This window comes from Buceros rhinoceros, unplaced genomic scaffold (assembly GCF_000710305.1).
Source record: "Buceros rhinoceros silvestris isolate BGI_N320 unplaced genomic scaffold, ASM71030v1 scaffold2080, whole genome shotgun sequence".
NCBI lineage: Eukaryota > Metazoa > Chordata > Aves > Bucerotiformes > Bucerotidae > Buceros > Buceros rhinoceros.
Window position 1 is genome coordinate 85,600 of NW_010391103.1, and position 17,984 is coordinate 103,583.

The 17,984-nt window shown below is 37.6% G+C and overlaps 1 protein-coding gene across 1 annotated transcript in view; it reads left to right on the plus strand.

Moving 5' to 3' along the window:
• Positions 1-17,984, plus strand: part of PIP4K2A (phosphatidylinositol-5-phosphate 4-kinase, type II, alpha) — a 51,378-nt gene that overhangs the window by 23,514 nt on the left and 9,880 nt on the right. Inside the window, exons 4-6 of the mRNA XM_010140074.1 lie at positions 5,977-6,123; positions 8,626-8,664; positions 17,398-17,511. Coding sequence (XP_010138376.1) covers positions 5,977-6,123; positions 8,626-8,664; positions 17,398-17,511 — 300 coding nt within the window. The remainder of the gene's footprint in view (positions 1-5,976; positions 6,124-8,625; positions 8,665-17,397; positions 17,512-17,984) is intronic.

Below are 17,984 nucleotides of genomic sequence, written 5' to 3' on the forward strand. Positions count from 1 at the left end.
TCCCTACACAGGTAATTGTATGCAGAACTGACACCTATTGCACTGCCTGTTTGTCTCCCTGGCAACCAGCAGAAGTAGCGAATAGTGGTAAAGGAGAAGGACTGTCGATTTACTGGAGGCAGCAAACAGCTGAGTGATGGGGGAGTGAATGGGAAAAAAGGAAAGAATAGAATGAGCTAAAAAGGGGAGACAACAGCATAACGGAGAAAACAAAAGCAGGAAAAATTCGCTTCTGGAGAGATAAAAATATGAAAGGAGCAGGAGGGCACATGAGAAGGAAAAAGATGTAGGAAATAGGTGGAAAAAGGGGAAATTACATCAGAATGGGGTTCAGGCCTGCACAGGAATCAAGGAACGGCAGAAGGTTATTGGGTGGAAAGTAGGAGACTACATTAAAACCGTAAATAGAAAAATGTTACTGTAGGCTAAAAGCAATTTTGTCACTGAACTAGTAACAACATACGCTAGAGAATAGCCCAGAAAGGAAAGTGAGGACTAGTTGACTAGGAATTTGCACTGAGATGGGCTGACGTTAAAACAGAAGGTTGCTAAAACAGAGCTACATTTTAAATTTGTGTCATCCCCTTTCCAAGTCATAACTTGCACAGGTTATCAATGGCTTGCTTCATCCCAGCTCCCCCTTACTTCTTCGTGACTTCATCTGTATGTATCACAAAAAGAAGGGAAAGGATAGGCAAAAAGGCAAAGCAAGACAATATATAATGAACTATTATTTAAACAAATATGCATGAAGAAGGATGCCTACCATGTCCTAATGTCATAAGATGTGAAGATTCATGGCAGGTTTGTGAAGAAATGCAGCTGAGAAAAGCCCTTCATCCAGTTCCTTGTGCATATCAGGAGGCTGCACAGGATGTGGCTTCTGCCCTGTGCTAACCTATAAAGCACCTTTGATATGAGAAACAAAGAGAAGCAGAAAAAGTAGTGATGAAATGTATGTTCTCATCCTAACAGTCTCCGTTTCACCTGTATTCACAGATCCACTGTTTCCTGTAGGAAAGGTGACCCTGAAAACGGAAAACTTGTTAGCATGGGCATTAGATGGAATTACAGAAGGGCAATATGTAAAAGGAACATAAAACCACAGGCTGGAACTGTTACTGAAAAACACAGTGAAAAATCTTTACCAAAAGATACTAAATTTCATAGGTAAATATCTAACTACACAAAATAGCAGATTGGACTTGGCTGTGCTGGCTCTGAGGCCTAAGGGTCACCAGCAGATGTTTTCTATATATTTATTGTATTTTAGATATGTAAGCTGTTGATGCTGTACATAGCACTTTCAGAAGAAATCAGCACACCCAGTGACTCATTTGACTGTAGCAACACCAATATAATGTTCCTTGGTAGCAGATCTGCAGCCTAGATAACCACACATGGTGGTAATGTTTAGATTATGTTGCACTTTGTAGTAAAATTAACACTAGCCCAAGTCTGAAATAAAATGAACGATAAGGCTGTGAATCACAGGGCTTGTATCTGAAAACCTGTGCATTTACTGAACACTTTTTTAAATGAAATTACTTTCTTACTAGAATTAAACAGCTTTATATGCCTTGAAAATCTATAATTTTGTTGTGTACTGTAGTTGGGCTAATTAATCCTTACGATGTGTCACATAAGTACCCAATGGATAATTTTCCATGAAATTACTAGGGTTCAAGGAAATGGCAATAATTGAAATATTCTGAAGCATGATATAGCTCTGGAAAATTTCTCAACCTCTTTTTTGGGGGGTGATCCTACGTGTCAGTGCACACGCACACCTCACACCAATGGAGGATATTTCTGATGGCAGACAAGAGGAGCTGAAAGAGAAAGTTGAGCCCCAAACCAGGAGTATCACCATCTTGTCCTTCACAATGTTCAAGGTGTTTTTAAGTAATTGTATCACTTGCCATTCAGTTTCTTAAATGAAGGTTTCCTAATGAATGTATAGTCTTGTCACGTAAGCATTTGATAATTCAAGCATGATTCCTTAATCATGATGTAGAAAATCATGGAATATATAACGGGGTAAGAGAAAGTGAGTGTTGTGGATATTTCTGATTTAATGTTTGCAAAATAGGGCTTTCTGAGAAAAATAGAAATGTTGAGTTTTCACATAGAACCAAGATGCATATAGTTCAGGATTTAGTCTTCACTGATACCAAATCATTTCACAGATTATCTCCAAGGGCAGGAGGAGAAATAGAAATGGGAATTTTACTCCGTGTTTTTCCAAAAAGAAGCAAAAATAGCATAACTTCTTTGCCAATAAATTATATGCACTATGTTATGTTTTAGGCATCCTGATACCTTATGAGCATTATCATGGGGTAGCAAGGAGCTTCTTTTTCTTAATTTTCCACTTTAAGCATGTGGTTCAAGAGACCTCAGAAAATTACATATTTGAAACCTGGGCTGCACAGCTGATAAAATGGGTCAACATGCTGATGATACTTTATTTTGTTAATGACAATACTGTCCTTATGCTGTGCAGAAAACTGAAAATTGACTGAATTAACAAAAAATGATGGGGTGTTTACTACAACCCTCTTTTTAAAAAGGTTGGTTTCATTACTGCATATAAGGACTTGTAAACATATTAGTTACATATTACGGTTTTATTTAGTAAGGCTGCTTGATAGAATTGTTTTAATGTTCTTCTTAGAAAGCGTTAACATAAGAGTGAAGGTCTTTTCTTTCACTGAAATTTAGCAGTCCTGTTAAGCATGTACTGGCTTATTTTCTAGGCTCACTTTTATTCCAGCTGTGAGTGGGAAACTTCAGGAAATCATTCCTAAAAAGCACCTTGGGGTGACTAAATTGCTACTTCATTTATGTCAAGATGGACAAATTGAAAATCTGCCAACCACAGTCACCAGTGCAAGTCCTGCTGGACTCCCACCCAAACAGATGACACGTTTTGCCTCCTCTGTGATGCAGATATGGGGGATTGATAGTTTCAAAGGTAGGAAGTTCTAGACCAACCTTGTAGATGCTGAAAGATAGTGGCATTCCTCCTTCTTTTCTTTGTCTCCCCGTCAAGATAAGTAATGCTGTCATGGGAAACACTGAAATAATTTTAGGGGCTTTTCTTTAAATTGCAGTGGCATGAGCGTCCACCATGGGCAGTGAGTAGGAAACAACTGTTGGTGGTACACGGTCCGCTTTGAGAAGGTCTTTTAGAAGCCTGTGAGAACATGGCCAAGTCCCTTTTTATCAAGTGAAGAGCAGTATTAGCGGAGCTTTTCACATCCTGTGTTGCATACTAGTAACACTGCCCTTTCAGAAGGTTTGTTTGCAAAATACTAAGATGAAACAGCAGTAAGAGCAAGTTGCTAACCCTAACTTACAAATCGGACTTAAGCAACTCTGATTAATTGCCTATTTTTTCTTGTTACATAATACAGAACAGTTTGGGAGGAAGTTGTATACCGCTCACCAAAGGATTTATTTTATGTTATTGCAGCGGGTATATTGCACGTGTTCTGTGTTAATGACATTGGTGTTTTATAGATGGGGATGCTCAGGACCAGAAAGGTTAAAATTAGAGTTAGCAATAGCTCGGGTTGAAAAGATGGTTTAAGTGTCAAGACTGTGACTCTGGAAGCTGAGAGGAAGGCAGGGGATCATTAGGCCAGTACTTGAGCTGCATAGCTGCTGTTCCTTCATGTGGCACAATCTCTGTGTGATTTCAAATTAAGTTTCTGCTTCTCAGATCCCCATATGGGAAATTGGAACAATAGCTACAGCATTTGAATTAAAATAGATGCTAACAGCTGTAAGATTAGGAATATGTGGATCCATTCAAGAGTTGAGTGGCCTGGAATTCTGTGGCACTAAACCCTTCTTGAAAGCTAGATGGATTTTTAGCATCCTTGCAGTACCTAATCATCTTAGAGAAAGAATTTCTCAGGAAATTATTTGTAAGAACAACTCTTCCCACCTTCTATAAAGCATTAGAAAAGTGTTTACTTTTAGGGTATATGCCAAATACTTGACATTTATTACAAAATAATGAATGTAGTTTGTCTAATAGGGATTAGTATTTTAAACGAGTTTTCTGCGACCTCAGCATTAAAAGTTCTAATTTCACTTTATGGTCAGATCTTGAAGAGAAAAATACTGATGGTCAAAATGCGCTATGTAATCTCTAACACGTAATTGCTTTGTCAGGTTGGTAACAGCACTGCAATTGAAAATCCTCCAGTTCAGGAACTCCCAACTTAAAACTTCTGCATCTCCAAACATGGAAGTCTTCTCACACGCAGATGGATCCATCTTTGTGCACTGCTCAGGACTGACATTGCTTTTGTGGCCTTTTGCCATCAAACGTCTCTGTATTTTGAGGCATATTTCCTTCATAAGGTTCTAATTTGCATTCATTGAGCTCTGCAGCAACTTAAGATGTTTTGCCCATTCATAGGCAGTTTGAGCTTAAAACTGCTTTGCTGTGAAGTGGCACAACTACGTCATGTCCTCTGCTTTGGGGTTTGTAACCAGTACAGCTACAGGGAAGCCAGAAAGAAGTGTTACAGCCCATACTGTGCCAGCAAGAGTCAACCACGCTCATGTGTCAGAGTTGTTAGTCAAAATTATGTTTAATTCAGTCAACAATTTCCATCTTTGTTCATTCCCTTTTGTTTCTTGCTTGACAGGATTGTTTTCAGGACTCTTACATCTTTCTGATTTTAGATTGCCATTTAAAACAGGGAAGTCTGTATGTGGTATATAAAGTTGGTGAGAGAAATTCCTTAAAACTAGCAGGGAAGCCCAAGACTGCAAGATCTCCAGGGATCCAAGAGCTTTGTTGTATGATTTGTTACCAAATACTGCCTACCTTTGGTCAACAACTCAGATGGCTTATTCAGTTAAATTGTTCTAAAGCTGCCTGTATTTAGCATGATGTGTTTCTAATAACCACGTCACTCTGGCACAAAAGAAACAGCAGCTTCAGTATTCAATGAATATTTAAAAGCTGAATTGCTTTAAAAGCTGACTGTTGGTTAGTTTTCACGTGTCCTATTTGGGGCTTGAAGTTTTATATTTTCTCCAAGTTCTTCTGTTTGAGACTTGGCAATAACAGGAAAGCTGGTGAGTCCTTTTCTGGTTTTCATCATTGTGGCTTAACTTTTCCTTGGATCCACAAAATATGAGTGGATGTGTCTGAGTTGGTTTCAGGATTAGTACAGTATAGGCATTTTTATTCTGGCAATAAGCATTCATTCTTCAATAGTTATCATTATCATGTAGTCTTTACTTTTTGTGCTTCCTCCAGAAATTTGAACTATTAGTTGTAAAGCAAGTGATTTAAAAAAAGACAGGTTTAGTCCCTTCGTAACAGAATATGGTGACCTTAAGGGAACATAATGATTCATTCATAAAAAAATACAAGGATCTTGCACTTCACTGCTCAACTCTGACCCTGAAATGCAACCATCACATAGGAAGTAGCAGAAAGTTGGTGATAATAAATAATAACCCTTGCTGGTGACAGCACTATAAATGTTCATCATAATAAACAAATATTGAGAACGGAGAGACATAAAAATTAAACATATTCCGGGACAACAGAGTACAAAATACAGCAATGTGATGTTCAAAAAAATACTTCTGTCCTTTGATATCGGTACCAATTATATTACCTGCGTTATGTGTGATTTCTGGACCATAAAAGTGGACAGATCTCTCAAATGGAGCCTGCTCTTTCCATTAGATTGTCTACAGAAGTAAAGACTTATAAGTTAAGCAGTTCAAGATTTTAATTTTTAAACACTGGCTTAAAAGCAGGATAACCTCCTGATGGAGTTTGTTTTGGGTGATTTTTTTGAAGGCTTTTCTCCACATAAATACATATTCAGCAAATAAATGTGTTCTTTCTGCGTGTTTCATCTTCAAAAATGTGTAAGTATATATTTATATAATACGTATCCATCCTCATTTCTGTTTTTTCTTTTGCTCCTGCAGTTTATTGTGGAGTGTCATGGGAATACACTTCTTCCACAGTTTTTGGGCATGTACCGGCTTACTGTTGATGGAGTTGAAGTATATATGATTGTTACAAGAAATGTCTTCAGCCATCGTTTATCTGTTTATAGAAAATATGATTTAAAGGTGAGAAATAACAGCTGATGGGATAACTGACAAAGCAGCTGGAAATCTTTACTATAAATACTGTATTATGCTTATGCCTGAATATTGCTCAGAATTTTAATTGATTTTAAATTGTGTTATGTGAGAGCCACTATTAACTGGTGTACCTCTGCATCTAGGTTTAGCAAAACTGAAGGATGGTTTTATAGAAATTGTACAAATTTATTCATATTGTGCATTTTTAAATGGAACAGTTTAAGCAGTTATGATGTTAAATGTACCTGAAGGTACATTTAACTCTTCACACAAGTACAATAACAATTCTGCTTCCTATAGGTTTTTATATATGGAAAGCCACAGCTGATTCTGCAGAGTTCTTTTATAAAATACCTAAATATCATCATTATTTAAACCAGTAAAATGTAAATAGAAGAAGGTTCTTAACATAATTTCTTCCAAAAAGTCTGCCCTTAGAAACCTACTTCTTTATAATAAATGCAATTTCTGTGTGTTGAACCACTAAGTGCATCTGCAAACTTGTATTAAGATGTTTATTTAGAATTTTTTATTAAGAGACTTGTAATGCTACGTACTGCACCATCCTTTCCTACTGGCAAGTATCTACCTAGCAATTGGTTAGAACGTGATTTTTAGGAACTGATTTCCAGATTGTCAACAACTGACTTTTTGGTATTTAGAATTATTGGCAGCAGAGCTTATCCAAGAAAGATCTTTTTTTAATTTGAGAGACCTGTATGTGTTTTAGAGCATCATAATATCCAGGTGCATTTTAAAAAGGATGAAAGCACAACAGAAACAATCAAAGTATATGCAGTACGTTCTTAGCATTGGTGTCTACAATTCCTGCTATTATTTATCTTCTAGAATGCTTCTGCACTCTATTCAGTTTGTCCAGCTGGGCAAAATTGCTTTAAAGATAAAATTCTCTTGCAATTTAAATATAACATCAGTATCATATTATTCTTCAAAATAAACTCCTTCACTGAGCAGATTTATAGTGACGCTGCATATATTATAAACCCTTTTTTTTTTCCTTGATTTTCATTGCATCTGCGGTTGTAGGTTCAGAGTCCTTTTTCATACATGAATATTTTTGACACCGCTTTAGAGCTCACTTAAGCACAACTTTCTGCCTGTGTAGATGCTAAGAGACCACAGTTAAGCGTAGGAATTCAGAGGTATTTTCCTGGCCACTGAAGCATTTTATTAAAATTATTTCAATGTCAAATTTTGCAATCTCCCTCATTTTACTATTGTACTATTTTACTATTGGTTTTCAGCTGATCATTTTTCAGGCCCAGTAGTCTGTTGGAGCATAGAATACCACATAAAAGGTGTGTCATCGATAATCTAAAACATCAGACTTCTACCAGGCTTTATTACCAGTTAACAATGTAATGTAATGAAACCCTGCTTGCTGGGCCATACGTAATAGCTAAGATGTACTGTCCCATTTCGCTTTTCTCTCCATCATCCTTTCTAAGTTCCTTTCAGCAAACAGAGTAAAATGTGCTGTAAAAAGATGTGGTTGTGAATCCTCAGGCTCTTTGAACCAGCATGACTGCATGCCTTCCAACAAATGACAGGCCTAATTTACCCACTTTCAGTGTCCACCTACCTTGTTTGTAGTTGTTATTCCTTGCAGTGCTGTTATACGATAAACAAATACTGGGTACTTAACTGTGTGGTCTTGCTCCAAGAAATTTGCAAGGAAATATATACAGCTTTTTTTTTTTTTTACACCTTCAGCTTATTCAGAAAGCACCATATTGCCTACTAGTTTTAAGCTAAGAAATACATGAAAATAAAAAATCCAAAATGTCTTTGGCAAGCACTGTAAATCTTGTGAATCCACAGTTGAACTCATCTCTTCTTTTGAAAAGCACCATATTGCCTACTAGTTTTAAGCTAAGAAATACATGAAAATAAAAAATCCAAAATGTCTTTGGCAAGCACTGTAAATCTTGTGAATCCACAGTTGAACTCATCTCTTCTTTTGACTTCATGTTGCTTTGAGGTACTTTTGTTCTTGTTTGTACTTTGTGATCTTTTAAATATTTTTATGTGTTTATATTGTGTGACATCCTTTTCAAATGTGTATTACATATGTCCATACAAGAATAGTTATATAGAATAGGCTATTCCATAGCCATACAGCTAAATTGGCACAAAAAGGTGAGAACTCTACCAAGCAAACTGAACTCCAGGATGATAGTCTCAATGTGAGGATGAGACAAGAGGAAGGAGCTCCAGCAGTCAGGAGGACACTAGATATAGAGCATTTGAGGATTTAATCCATCTTTCTTCTCTCATGATACATCTTCTTCAAGTGATTGCAGCAGTTCAGCAGCCCTGGACATTCTACCTCCTGTATCACCTTTCTTTAAAACAGCTCTCAAGTTCAGAAGGATGCAGTCCATCCGCTTTTTGACCTGTTGTCGTAACATTTTCAAATTAGTTTCTGACATATGCACATTTTTAGATCCATTTTTTCTGTTTCAGGGCTCTACTGTGGCTCGAGAAGCCAGTGACAAAGAAAAGGTATGGTGTATTTCTGTTTCTTTTTCAGTTACCTAACCTGCTAGCTAGTCTCAGGACAAACATAACCATTGCTGTTCTGCCCCATTTCTTTGTTTTCTATCATGTTCTCCCCTCTTGAGTTCTACCTTATTCCCTCCTTTATCTTTCCTCTATTTTCTGCAAACCTTTGAATATTGGTTTGCAATGGTGTTGAGATTTCAGAGGTAAGTGAGCCAGTCCTCTACCTTTTCCTTTTTTCTCTTCTCCTCTTAGTTTCTTCAGGGTCTGCCCTGTGGTAGGAAAACATCAGGACTTTCTTCTCTTTCCTCCTGCTTCTTCATCTTTCTCTTGCTCTTTAGTGTTGAGATTTATAGATACTTCATGTCAGTTAATGGAATGATGTGATGTGGCACCACTTCTAAAGTGAATGCGAAGGTGAACCAAACCTTAAATTGTGAGAACCTTTGAGTACGTCAAGCTCGTACATAAAGGAGCAAGCTGACGGCTTAGATGCACTTGTAGCTGTAATGAGAGATAGTCCCCCTCAAATTCTGGGCTGAAACTTTGCTCTGAAAGGAAATGATGACTTTTTTTTTCTCCATTTCCAACTTCAGTTCGTTTGGAAAATTTTATGTTCTCAAAATTAACATTTCTCTGCAGTTTTAATGAAATAGCGTGATGGCACTTTAGGAGAGGTTTGTCTAGAGATTTCACAGATAATTGAAGGTGGAACATACTTTCCGTCATCTAAGACTTCTTAGATTTCCAAATGTGGGTCAAGTCTATGAACCTATGACCTTTGATTTCTTAATTTTTCCAAGGAAATTCCTTCTGAATTAGCGTAAGATCATTCAGCAGTTCACTTAAAAGACTTCAGTTTATGTTGTCCCCAAATTCCATTCAGATGTTTTGTTTGTCTCCTGCACATTAGTTGCACTATACCTGCCTTTGAGTCTTCTACAGTTTGAACAACTGCACTAAGGAGTGAGGGACATGCACTAGCTGTCAGTCCTACGGTTCTCATTGCACAAAAAACTCTGTGCAAAGTTTTTACACTTCGTCCTAAGGTATGACCAAACACTTACAATTCTTCCAGCATTCGACAGCTGCCGTGTCCCAAATGCAGACTGCAGTTACAGTAGTCAGCGTTAGCTCTCTTTTGCTGTGCTGAGCCCGCGTGATGTGATCTCCTTTCCTTGTGTTCTTGTTTAGTAGCACAACTTTAGTAGTCTTTAAAGCAGAGAGATTAACCCTTCAGTATCTTACAAACAATAGGTGGTGTCATTTAAAACCTCTGTTGGTAGTACTAAAATAATCTGATAGAAATGAGGAGGGCAAATTATTTGTATGGGACTACTTCAGGTTGCAACATTTATGCTTGGAATAAGATTTAACTTATGTATATTCAGCTCTAAAGGAGCTGATACTTTACAAATACGTAGTGCAGTGTTAAGCAGTTTTAGTTATGTCTCATAATAATAAATAGGTTAATGATAGTACAATCATACTGTAGTTAATACGTTGAGTGAGACCTCAAAGAAATAGTGCCTTAATTTTGTTCCCATTTAAGTTCATGGCAAAATTACTATTGAATTTGATTACAGCTTAGCTGAAATAAAGTTGTGTAATTTTGTGTAACCGTATACCAAAAAATATTCTCTAAATTGAATGTGAACTCAACTTCAATAAGGCAAATATCAAAAATTCCTATTGACTTCAACACATCTAGAACCTCCTCTTTTATTTTGAGTGCATCTATGAAAAAAAATCTCCCAAATTTTTCAGCTATTTTAAATCTCACACATTATTTTCTTTTCAAAGAAATTTGATTTCTTGGAGATAGAACTACACTGAGCTTACTGATGTTGCAGGCAGACAGTTTGAGGCTGTTAGAAAAGCCTTCTGTTACTTACCATTCCCCTCAAAAGCCAGTGCAGTGCAGAGGGAAGCCATAAGCTAGCACTCATAACAAACATTTCTAAGAAAGAGAATTAATTGGTAGTCTTCTAAGTACATAGAGGGAATGACATTTTACAAACACTTTTAAGAAAGGCTGTTAGGGATTCAAGCAAGGGAAAAATAATATTTTGCTTATTACATGTTTTTTGTCTTGTGTTTTGGAGTTTGTTGTTTGATTTGAGAGGGTCAGAAGAACGTGCTTGCTACCTCCTGTCTGTATTGTAGGTGTTCAGAACGCTCGTCATCACTGCGGTCTGAATCTGCTGCAACAGGCACTAGAATGGCAGTGGTTTACTCACGTAAACTACTCCAGGGTTTCGAATGCATGGCTTTTAAGCTTAAATAAAGAGGGGGTTGTGCATTTATACAAATAGACAAGGGAAGCTTGTTTTTGAAACTGAGCAGTGCTAAAGACCTCCTGTCATGAGATGTATCTGTGCGCATGTGGCACTAATTTCAGGACTCTGAGGACCCTGTTGACATAAGTTATATAAACGGTCCATTATTCTAACTGGCAAGTGAGAGCCCCGTAGCATGTTTTTTGACTTCCATTTTTCTCTTAAGTAGATGTGACTATTTCAGACCTTTTGTTTGTTTTCTTCTGTGAAAATCTCAAGACAATCTTAAAGATAGTAAACCACATGGAAAGCTTTAGCTTCAGAAGGAAAAAAAAAGACATTTTAGCAAATGCTCTGAAGAGATTTTGGCGTCTCCTGTGTTAGAAGAAATTGTGCTGAATAATTAAGCAAAACCAGGCAATCTCAAATACTTAGCTGGTGTAGTAACTTAGCTATGTTTTAGCCAAAAGCAAGTTAATTCATCAATTTATTAATACTGCCCTGACATGACAATAATAATAATAGAATTTCCATTAATGGCAACAGTATTTAATTACTTAGGATAAAAGGATATCAGCTGCTGTTCGTATCCGAAAAACAGAAAAGTGATAAAAGACAGGGAACTTTTGGTGCTAAAATGTACAGCTAAAATGTCTGGTAATGCTGAGGTTTTTATATGGGCTTTTTAAGTAATTCATATTTAATTTCAAATGCCAATATTAAAGTAATAACATTATTTTTGGAATATCAGGCATAATGCGTTAGCCTCTTTTAAAGCTGCAGAAGTAAGAAAACAGAAGAGCAAGTCTTTCAGTCACATGCTAACCCAGGCCTTAAATTTTAGGTAAATTACTTTTTGGAATGGCAAACAGCTAAAGTTATGTTCTTGAATCTTTTTCCTGCCGAACTGCTCTTTTGTTATTTGCTCATTTAATAAAGAGGCAATTATGCAGAAAGATTTAATGGATGATAAAATAAGTCAGTAAAAAAGTATTTTTCTACTTTAGTTTTGTAGTGTAAAATAGGTGGTAGTATTCAATCATTTTTTTTAAATCAGTTCTTAGGAAGACAAGCTGGCTAGCATGACTGAGAATGTTACTTTTCTGTCCTGTTTGACAGTCTTCAAGAGTTTAATATCCTAACATACCAATGAGAAGCTCTGAAACTGTCATTTCAATATTTTGTGACAATCAGTAGGGAGACAAGCTCCACACCTTACATTTCACCTTAACACACAGTTCCTCTCATTTGCATTTTAAGTGATATTTTTAGTAATAAAAGCATCACTTTCTTGGCAACAAGTATAACATCCACTTGCAGATGTCTTGAATTTTAAAAGAACAGTGTGTTTCAACAGTTGTCAAATTCTGACAGCTGCTCCTTTTTTGTAGGCTTTGGTTCTCTAATATTTTTTTTTATTTTAATAGTGGGCATTTTCTATTCTTTCCTTGGACAATTTTGCCCTCTTAAGAGGGCAAATTTTCATTATCCTGAATCCAGGATAATGCAGAACCCCTGGTGGTCTGCCTGCTCACAATTATGCTAAATTTGCAGTACGACATCAAATTATCGAGTCTGTTGGTGCTTATAAAGAACTTAAGCATGTTACTTGAGTGAGCAACCTGAAAGGAAATTTGAAGAAAAAAAATAAAACCAAACTGATCTGAAGGCCACCATATTTCATCTTTCTTGAGCAATTTCAGAGTTTATTACATGTTTTTAAATTAACCTAAAATTGGTTGCTTTGTGCCAGCTCTGTGGCATGTGTTACTTCATAAATAAGCATAAATGCAGAAAAATTACAGTAAATAAGTTTGAACGAAGGATTTTCTATTCTAGTTACTTTTTGGAAAAAATTGCCATAGTTGACAGCCACGTTACATCTTAGTTAAATTGTATGCAAAATACATAGCTCTGATAATGAGATTGGAAGGTGCTGCTAGATGTAAGGAATCAATTCTTAGCTTTACTTTTTACGTTATGTATTACAACATACAGTAGTTAACTGATTTCTGAGAGGACAATTATAACTAAAGGAAGACGGATTTTAGTATAGGAGCATATCAACAGGATTACTTAGTCTTCAATTAGTTTTTATCTTAGGATGACAAGAGGTTAAACTTCGTTCAAGGTAGATCATCCCAAAATCTGAGTTATTTTTTCCTTCTAATTTCAGAACGGCATCTTCTTACTTATCTTTTAGTGATTTCAGTGTACTTTGTATGCTCATCTCACAAAACAGACATGTGAAGCATGTCTTTAATTTCTCTTTGAAATGAATCTCAAGGCTGCATATACAGAGATGATAACTTTCAAAACATTACGCTGCAATACACCACAAAAATGGGAGTAGACGTTCAGAGTTCAGATTCCTATTTCAGCATCAAGCCTTTACATGATGCCAACTCCATTATTGTCTTTCAAAACAAATCACTGGTTTGTCTTTGTTAGTTTGGGGTTTTTTGTTTGCTTGTTTGTTTAAAAGTCTGTTTTCCATACGTTAAAAGAATTTTTTAAAAAATAAAGTTTTATCTTGCATTTTATATGTTGCATGTTCATTTTGCAGCAGGAAGACGTTAACTCTAGTGATAGTTCTGGATGCATTTCCCTGAGCATTGAAAAGACGCATAGTTACTATTTTGGTACATGCTCGAATTCCTAAACCACCTACAACGTCCTGCACAATGTTTTTTGAAATGCCTGTTTACACTGGCTAAAGCCATTTCTGGGTTGCAGTTCTATTTCCGTGGTCATTTACGGTCTTGTGATGCAAAACGGTGCTGCAGACCCTTGTTTGGTTAGAAACTGCTGTCTAGGACAAATCAAATTTTTCAAGAAAACTTTGAACCCAGCTCCCATAACTACTGGAGGGAAGAAGATGCCATCTTCAATCTTCCAAAGAAAGCTCTAGTTATTCTTCCATCTTACAGATTTAGTGACTCCAGACTTCTGATTCGATTTGAAACCACCTGTGCCAAATTATTGGAAATTATATTCAGCATTATATCCTTTTTTAAAAAAGAAGTACTGCCTTCCATATATGCTGGTGAGTCCAGTCAGTCTAAAGTTAATCTAACATACTTAATTTTTTAAAAAAAGATTTATGTGAGCCATTCTCTGTGAAGAGAAGCCGGGGCATGGAACTTCTCTTGGCATCTGTCATTTTCAAACATCATGAACTGTTAGCCCAATTTTGCCATGATTAGTTGTGTGAATAACAAGATTTGTGGCTAGTTCCAAACAAACAATGAGACTGCCATGCAACATTTCTCCTACAACCTAATCTTTGCCTTTGTTAGGTGAGAAATTGCTGCCAGTTTATGAAGACAATTATTCTTTTTCCTTTTTCAGTCCAAGACTTACCTTAACTGTCCTACAGCTGTTTTAGCAAGCTTGTTCCAAAATGTTAGCATTAATGTTAGCCATGATCATTATTTTTAGTCATGATGCACAAAAATCCCTTTGGAGAAAAAAAGTTGTTAATATTCATTTCAACACATTGGGATAGGATGCTGAACTGAAGACATATTGAGAAACCTGCAGAAACTACTTCCATGTTCATAAAGAAATAAAACTTCAGCTGCTTCTTACCTGTGCTCCTTAGGCTGGGAGACATCAAACAAATCATGCGGTGAAGACGAACACTGGCACATAGCTTTTTAGCTTCTGTTTCTTATATGGGAGTCACTGCTGTTAACTTCTTCCTTTTTATTCACATCCCTCAGTACAGGCTCTCAGTTTATGCAATTCAGCACTTGCGAAGTCTTCAAAGTTAGAAGCGCTTAGGTCAAGAAAAATGACCCTACATGAAAAGCCGCAGAAGCATTATTGAGGCCTGGGGAAGCCTGCACATGAAGCAGCGAAGAGTCTAGCCTTTTGGGAGAGCTGATTCACTGCCCTGAATGACCGTGGGAGCCATCCCTTGGGTCTCATGGTGGCATGCAGGAAATGCAACTGTGTCAGATTTGCTAGCTCACTTTTATTAAAAACAGATTAGAGACAAGGTTTAAGTGCAGCATGGCACCTGCACAACTGGCTTACCAGCTCTAACATCTAACATAGAGGCTTACCAGACTCTAACATCTTCCAAAAAAGACATTGCTTGTAATTTGAGGGGGTTTTTTACTGAAGATAAGACCATCTTCAGTGGAGAAGCACACTTCCCCTCCCACCACCCACTGGATGTGATTGGCTGATGCTGTGCTGTGCAGGAATTCCGTGGCAGAACCTAGAGGTGAATCTCAGCATCTTAACCACAAGCACATCCTTCTTCTTTACTCAGCCCCAGCTTTAAATAGTATTAATAGGGTATGGGGTTTTTTTTTTCCAGTGTTAATGGCATTTGTTTCACCTTAACCTCTGCCTTGTGTGAAAAACTTGGATATACTAGGTGGAAAGATAATCAGGGGCGGGGGGGAAACTTTAGGATAGAAATGAAGGGATCTTCTATTTACTGTTTCATCTTAAATTGATTCATCCAAATCCTCTCTTCATTCTTAAGCATCCCATGCACCGGATTCCATCCTATGATGTTGGCAACATCCCTGGATCTGCAGTCCTGCTGCTGCAGAATCAGCTCTCCTCCATGGGACAGTTTGCTCAATTGTGTTTGATAAGCATTCCAGACTAACAGCTGTAGAGATTATCTGATATTTCCCTACTTATTTTCATCCTAAAACACTTACTGAGTAGGCCAGAAAGAAAATCATTGTCTTCTGTGCTGTCGTGTTGTAGTAAACAATCAATTGTGAACTTCAAGAAGGGTCTAACGTCATCTTTAAAGCAGCTGAGGACTGCACGATGACTCCTCCATGGAGGGAGTTTTGGATGGATGAATGGTTACAGCTCCATCTCAGCTGCTTGGGTTTTTTTCATCTTATTTTAAATTAAAATAGAGGGTCTCTTTTAGAGGGTATTTTAATACATCAGATTGTTCTACATGCAGTAATAATTTAGAGCAACCAGACTAGCACCTTATTTTTTTCCAGAGTTCATAACGGATTTAACATGGACTCATAACTGTTAAAATGTTAGTAATTGCTTAAATGTTTTTGAGCAGTCATTGGAAGAGAAGGGTCATTTCTCTGAACAAAAGGAGCTTTGTGGGATCTCGAGCAATTCGCAGATTCCAGGTCCAAAATGTGCATTTGGACAGTTGGGGAACTGAGTATTTCAGCCACTTCTGTGCACAGCCCAAAATCAAAAAGACCTTTTGGCCTCTGTGAGGATCTATAAGGGCTACGATGTTCTCGTTTCAGTGCTTTCATTTCCAGTATGTACATTTTGGAGCAGAGAAAGGAACCTCTCAGATTCTTTTCCTTACTGTGTCACAGGAAGAAAATAAACTTTATGAAAAATACCATCCTCAGTAAGGTTATAAGCTATGTCTGACTTAAACTTACAGAGGACATTCCAGTAGCTTGATGTTAGCTGCCTTTTATTGTAAGCAGAAGGAGTTTCAGATTAAGCGGAAGTTACTTTATTCAAATATCCATTCGCCTGTTCGTGGTCACTGAGGTTTGCAGCACTTGTCATTCTGCAGCATTGTCTTTGTAAGGAAAACCTGTTCTTCCCTGCTGTTGATTAAAGGTGAGGGGCAGGGAGAAAGGCTGTTCATTGCTCTTAATGGACCAGTTTTTTGAAGGCTCTGATTGCAGAAGCTACTATTACTTCTAGTTTGCTTGACCAAATACTCTGAAGGAACTGCTCCTTTGTTGGCTTGCTGGATTTTTTAAGTAAACTTCCAGTCAGTGGCCTTTGAAAACAGAGGCCTTTTGAGGCATCTTAGCACTGAATCCAGTGGTTACTCTGTCTAGCTTTCCTTATGCTGTTGCAAATCACTTCATGGGAGAGTTAAAGATGGAGATAATCAACTAATGCTCTAACATCCAGGAATATTGAATTATGCATTCAAAAGGCAGTGGTCTTCTCTGGCATTTGCCACTTGCAAGCAACGTTTCATAATTCATGTTCGCTTGATGCTTTCAGATTATTTGTAATTAGGCACTTAGAAACATTCGCAGTAGCTGTAAAAAATGGAATCCAGTCTGACTTCATCTGCAAGATGTGATGCAAGCACTTCATTATGAGGTTGTGTTTCAACTTCACTTACTGCCAGTCACTTTGACAAATGATGTGTTGAAAAAGCTTGATGCAAATCAACTATTGAGTCGGAAATGTTGTCTTAGCTACGTTTGCTGCACACCCAGTAAATGTATACCTTCTAGGCTATTTACAGGAGGGGTAAACTAAGGAGACGGCTCCATGGGGTGCAGTTACGGCGAGCTGCGTGCAGTTGAGGTGCTTCTGCTTCCCCCAGAGAGGCAGCGTGGCAGTGCCCTCAGGCACAGAGGAGCTCTGGAGGCGCTGCTGCTAGCAGCGGGGCTGTGCCAGGCCAGCAGCTTCACTGCACTCGTCTTTGTGATCCCACTCTTACAGAAGGTTTGGTTTGTTTTAGGCCAAAGAGCTGCCGACGTTCAAAGACAATGACTTTATTAACGATGGCCAGAAGATTCATATTGATGAGAATAACAAAAAGATGTTCCTCGAGAAACTCAAAAAGGATGTTGAGGTAAGAATGTGCCTGTTAAATACGTAATTAAAATGTGTGGCAGATTACAGATATCCTAAGAAATGGTACGTGTAATTCATTAATGACAACTCGCGTTTATAAGACCGTAAGCACTGACTGTTTGAAATAAAACACGGTTTAAACTTTCAGGAGCTGATCACTGCTTTTGCTGATCTCATAACTGGTTTGTGGCCATAGCTGGTTGCCATACACTGTCCTTGCCTTGATGGTGTGATGCTATAATGATGGTATTACTTAAGTGCTTTACAAGCCTAGTACTTCCAAATGCCCCCAAGAGAGAGGTGAATATTATTACTGGTATTTTACAGATGGAGGCACAGCAGAGCTCAGGCCATACACAAAGCTCTTAACAGAGGATGCAGCCTCCCCACTCACAGCTGCGCATGTTCTGTTTGTTTCGTGATTGCCACTCCATATTTGAGACGTCATAGCAGTCCAGTGAAGTTCCTGCT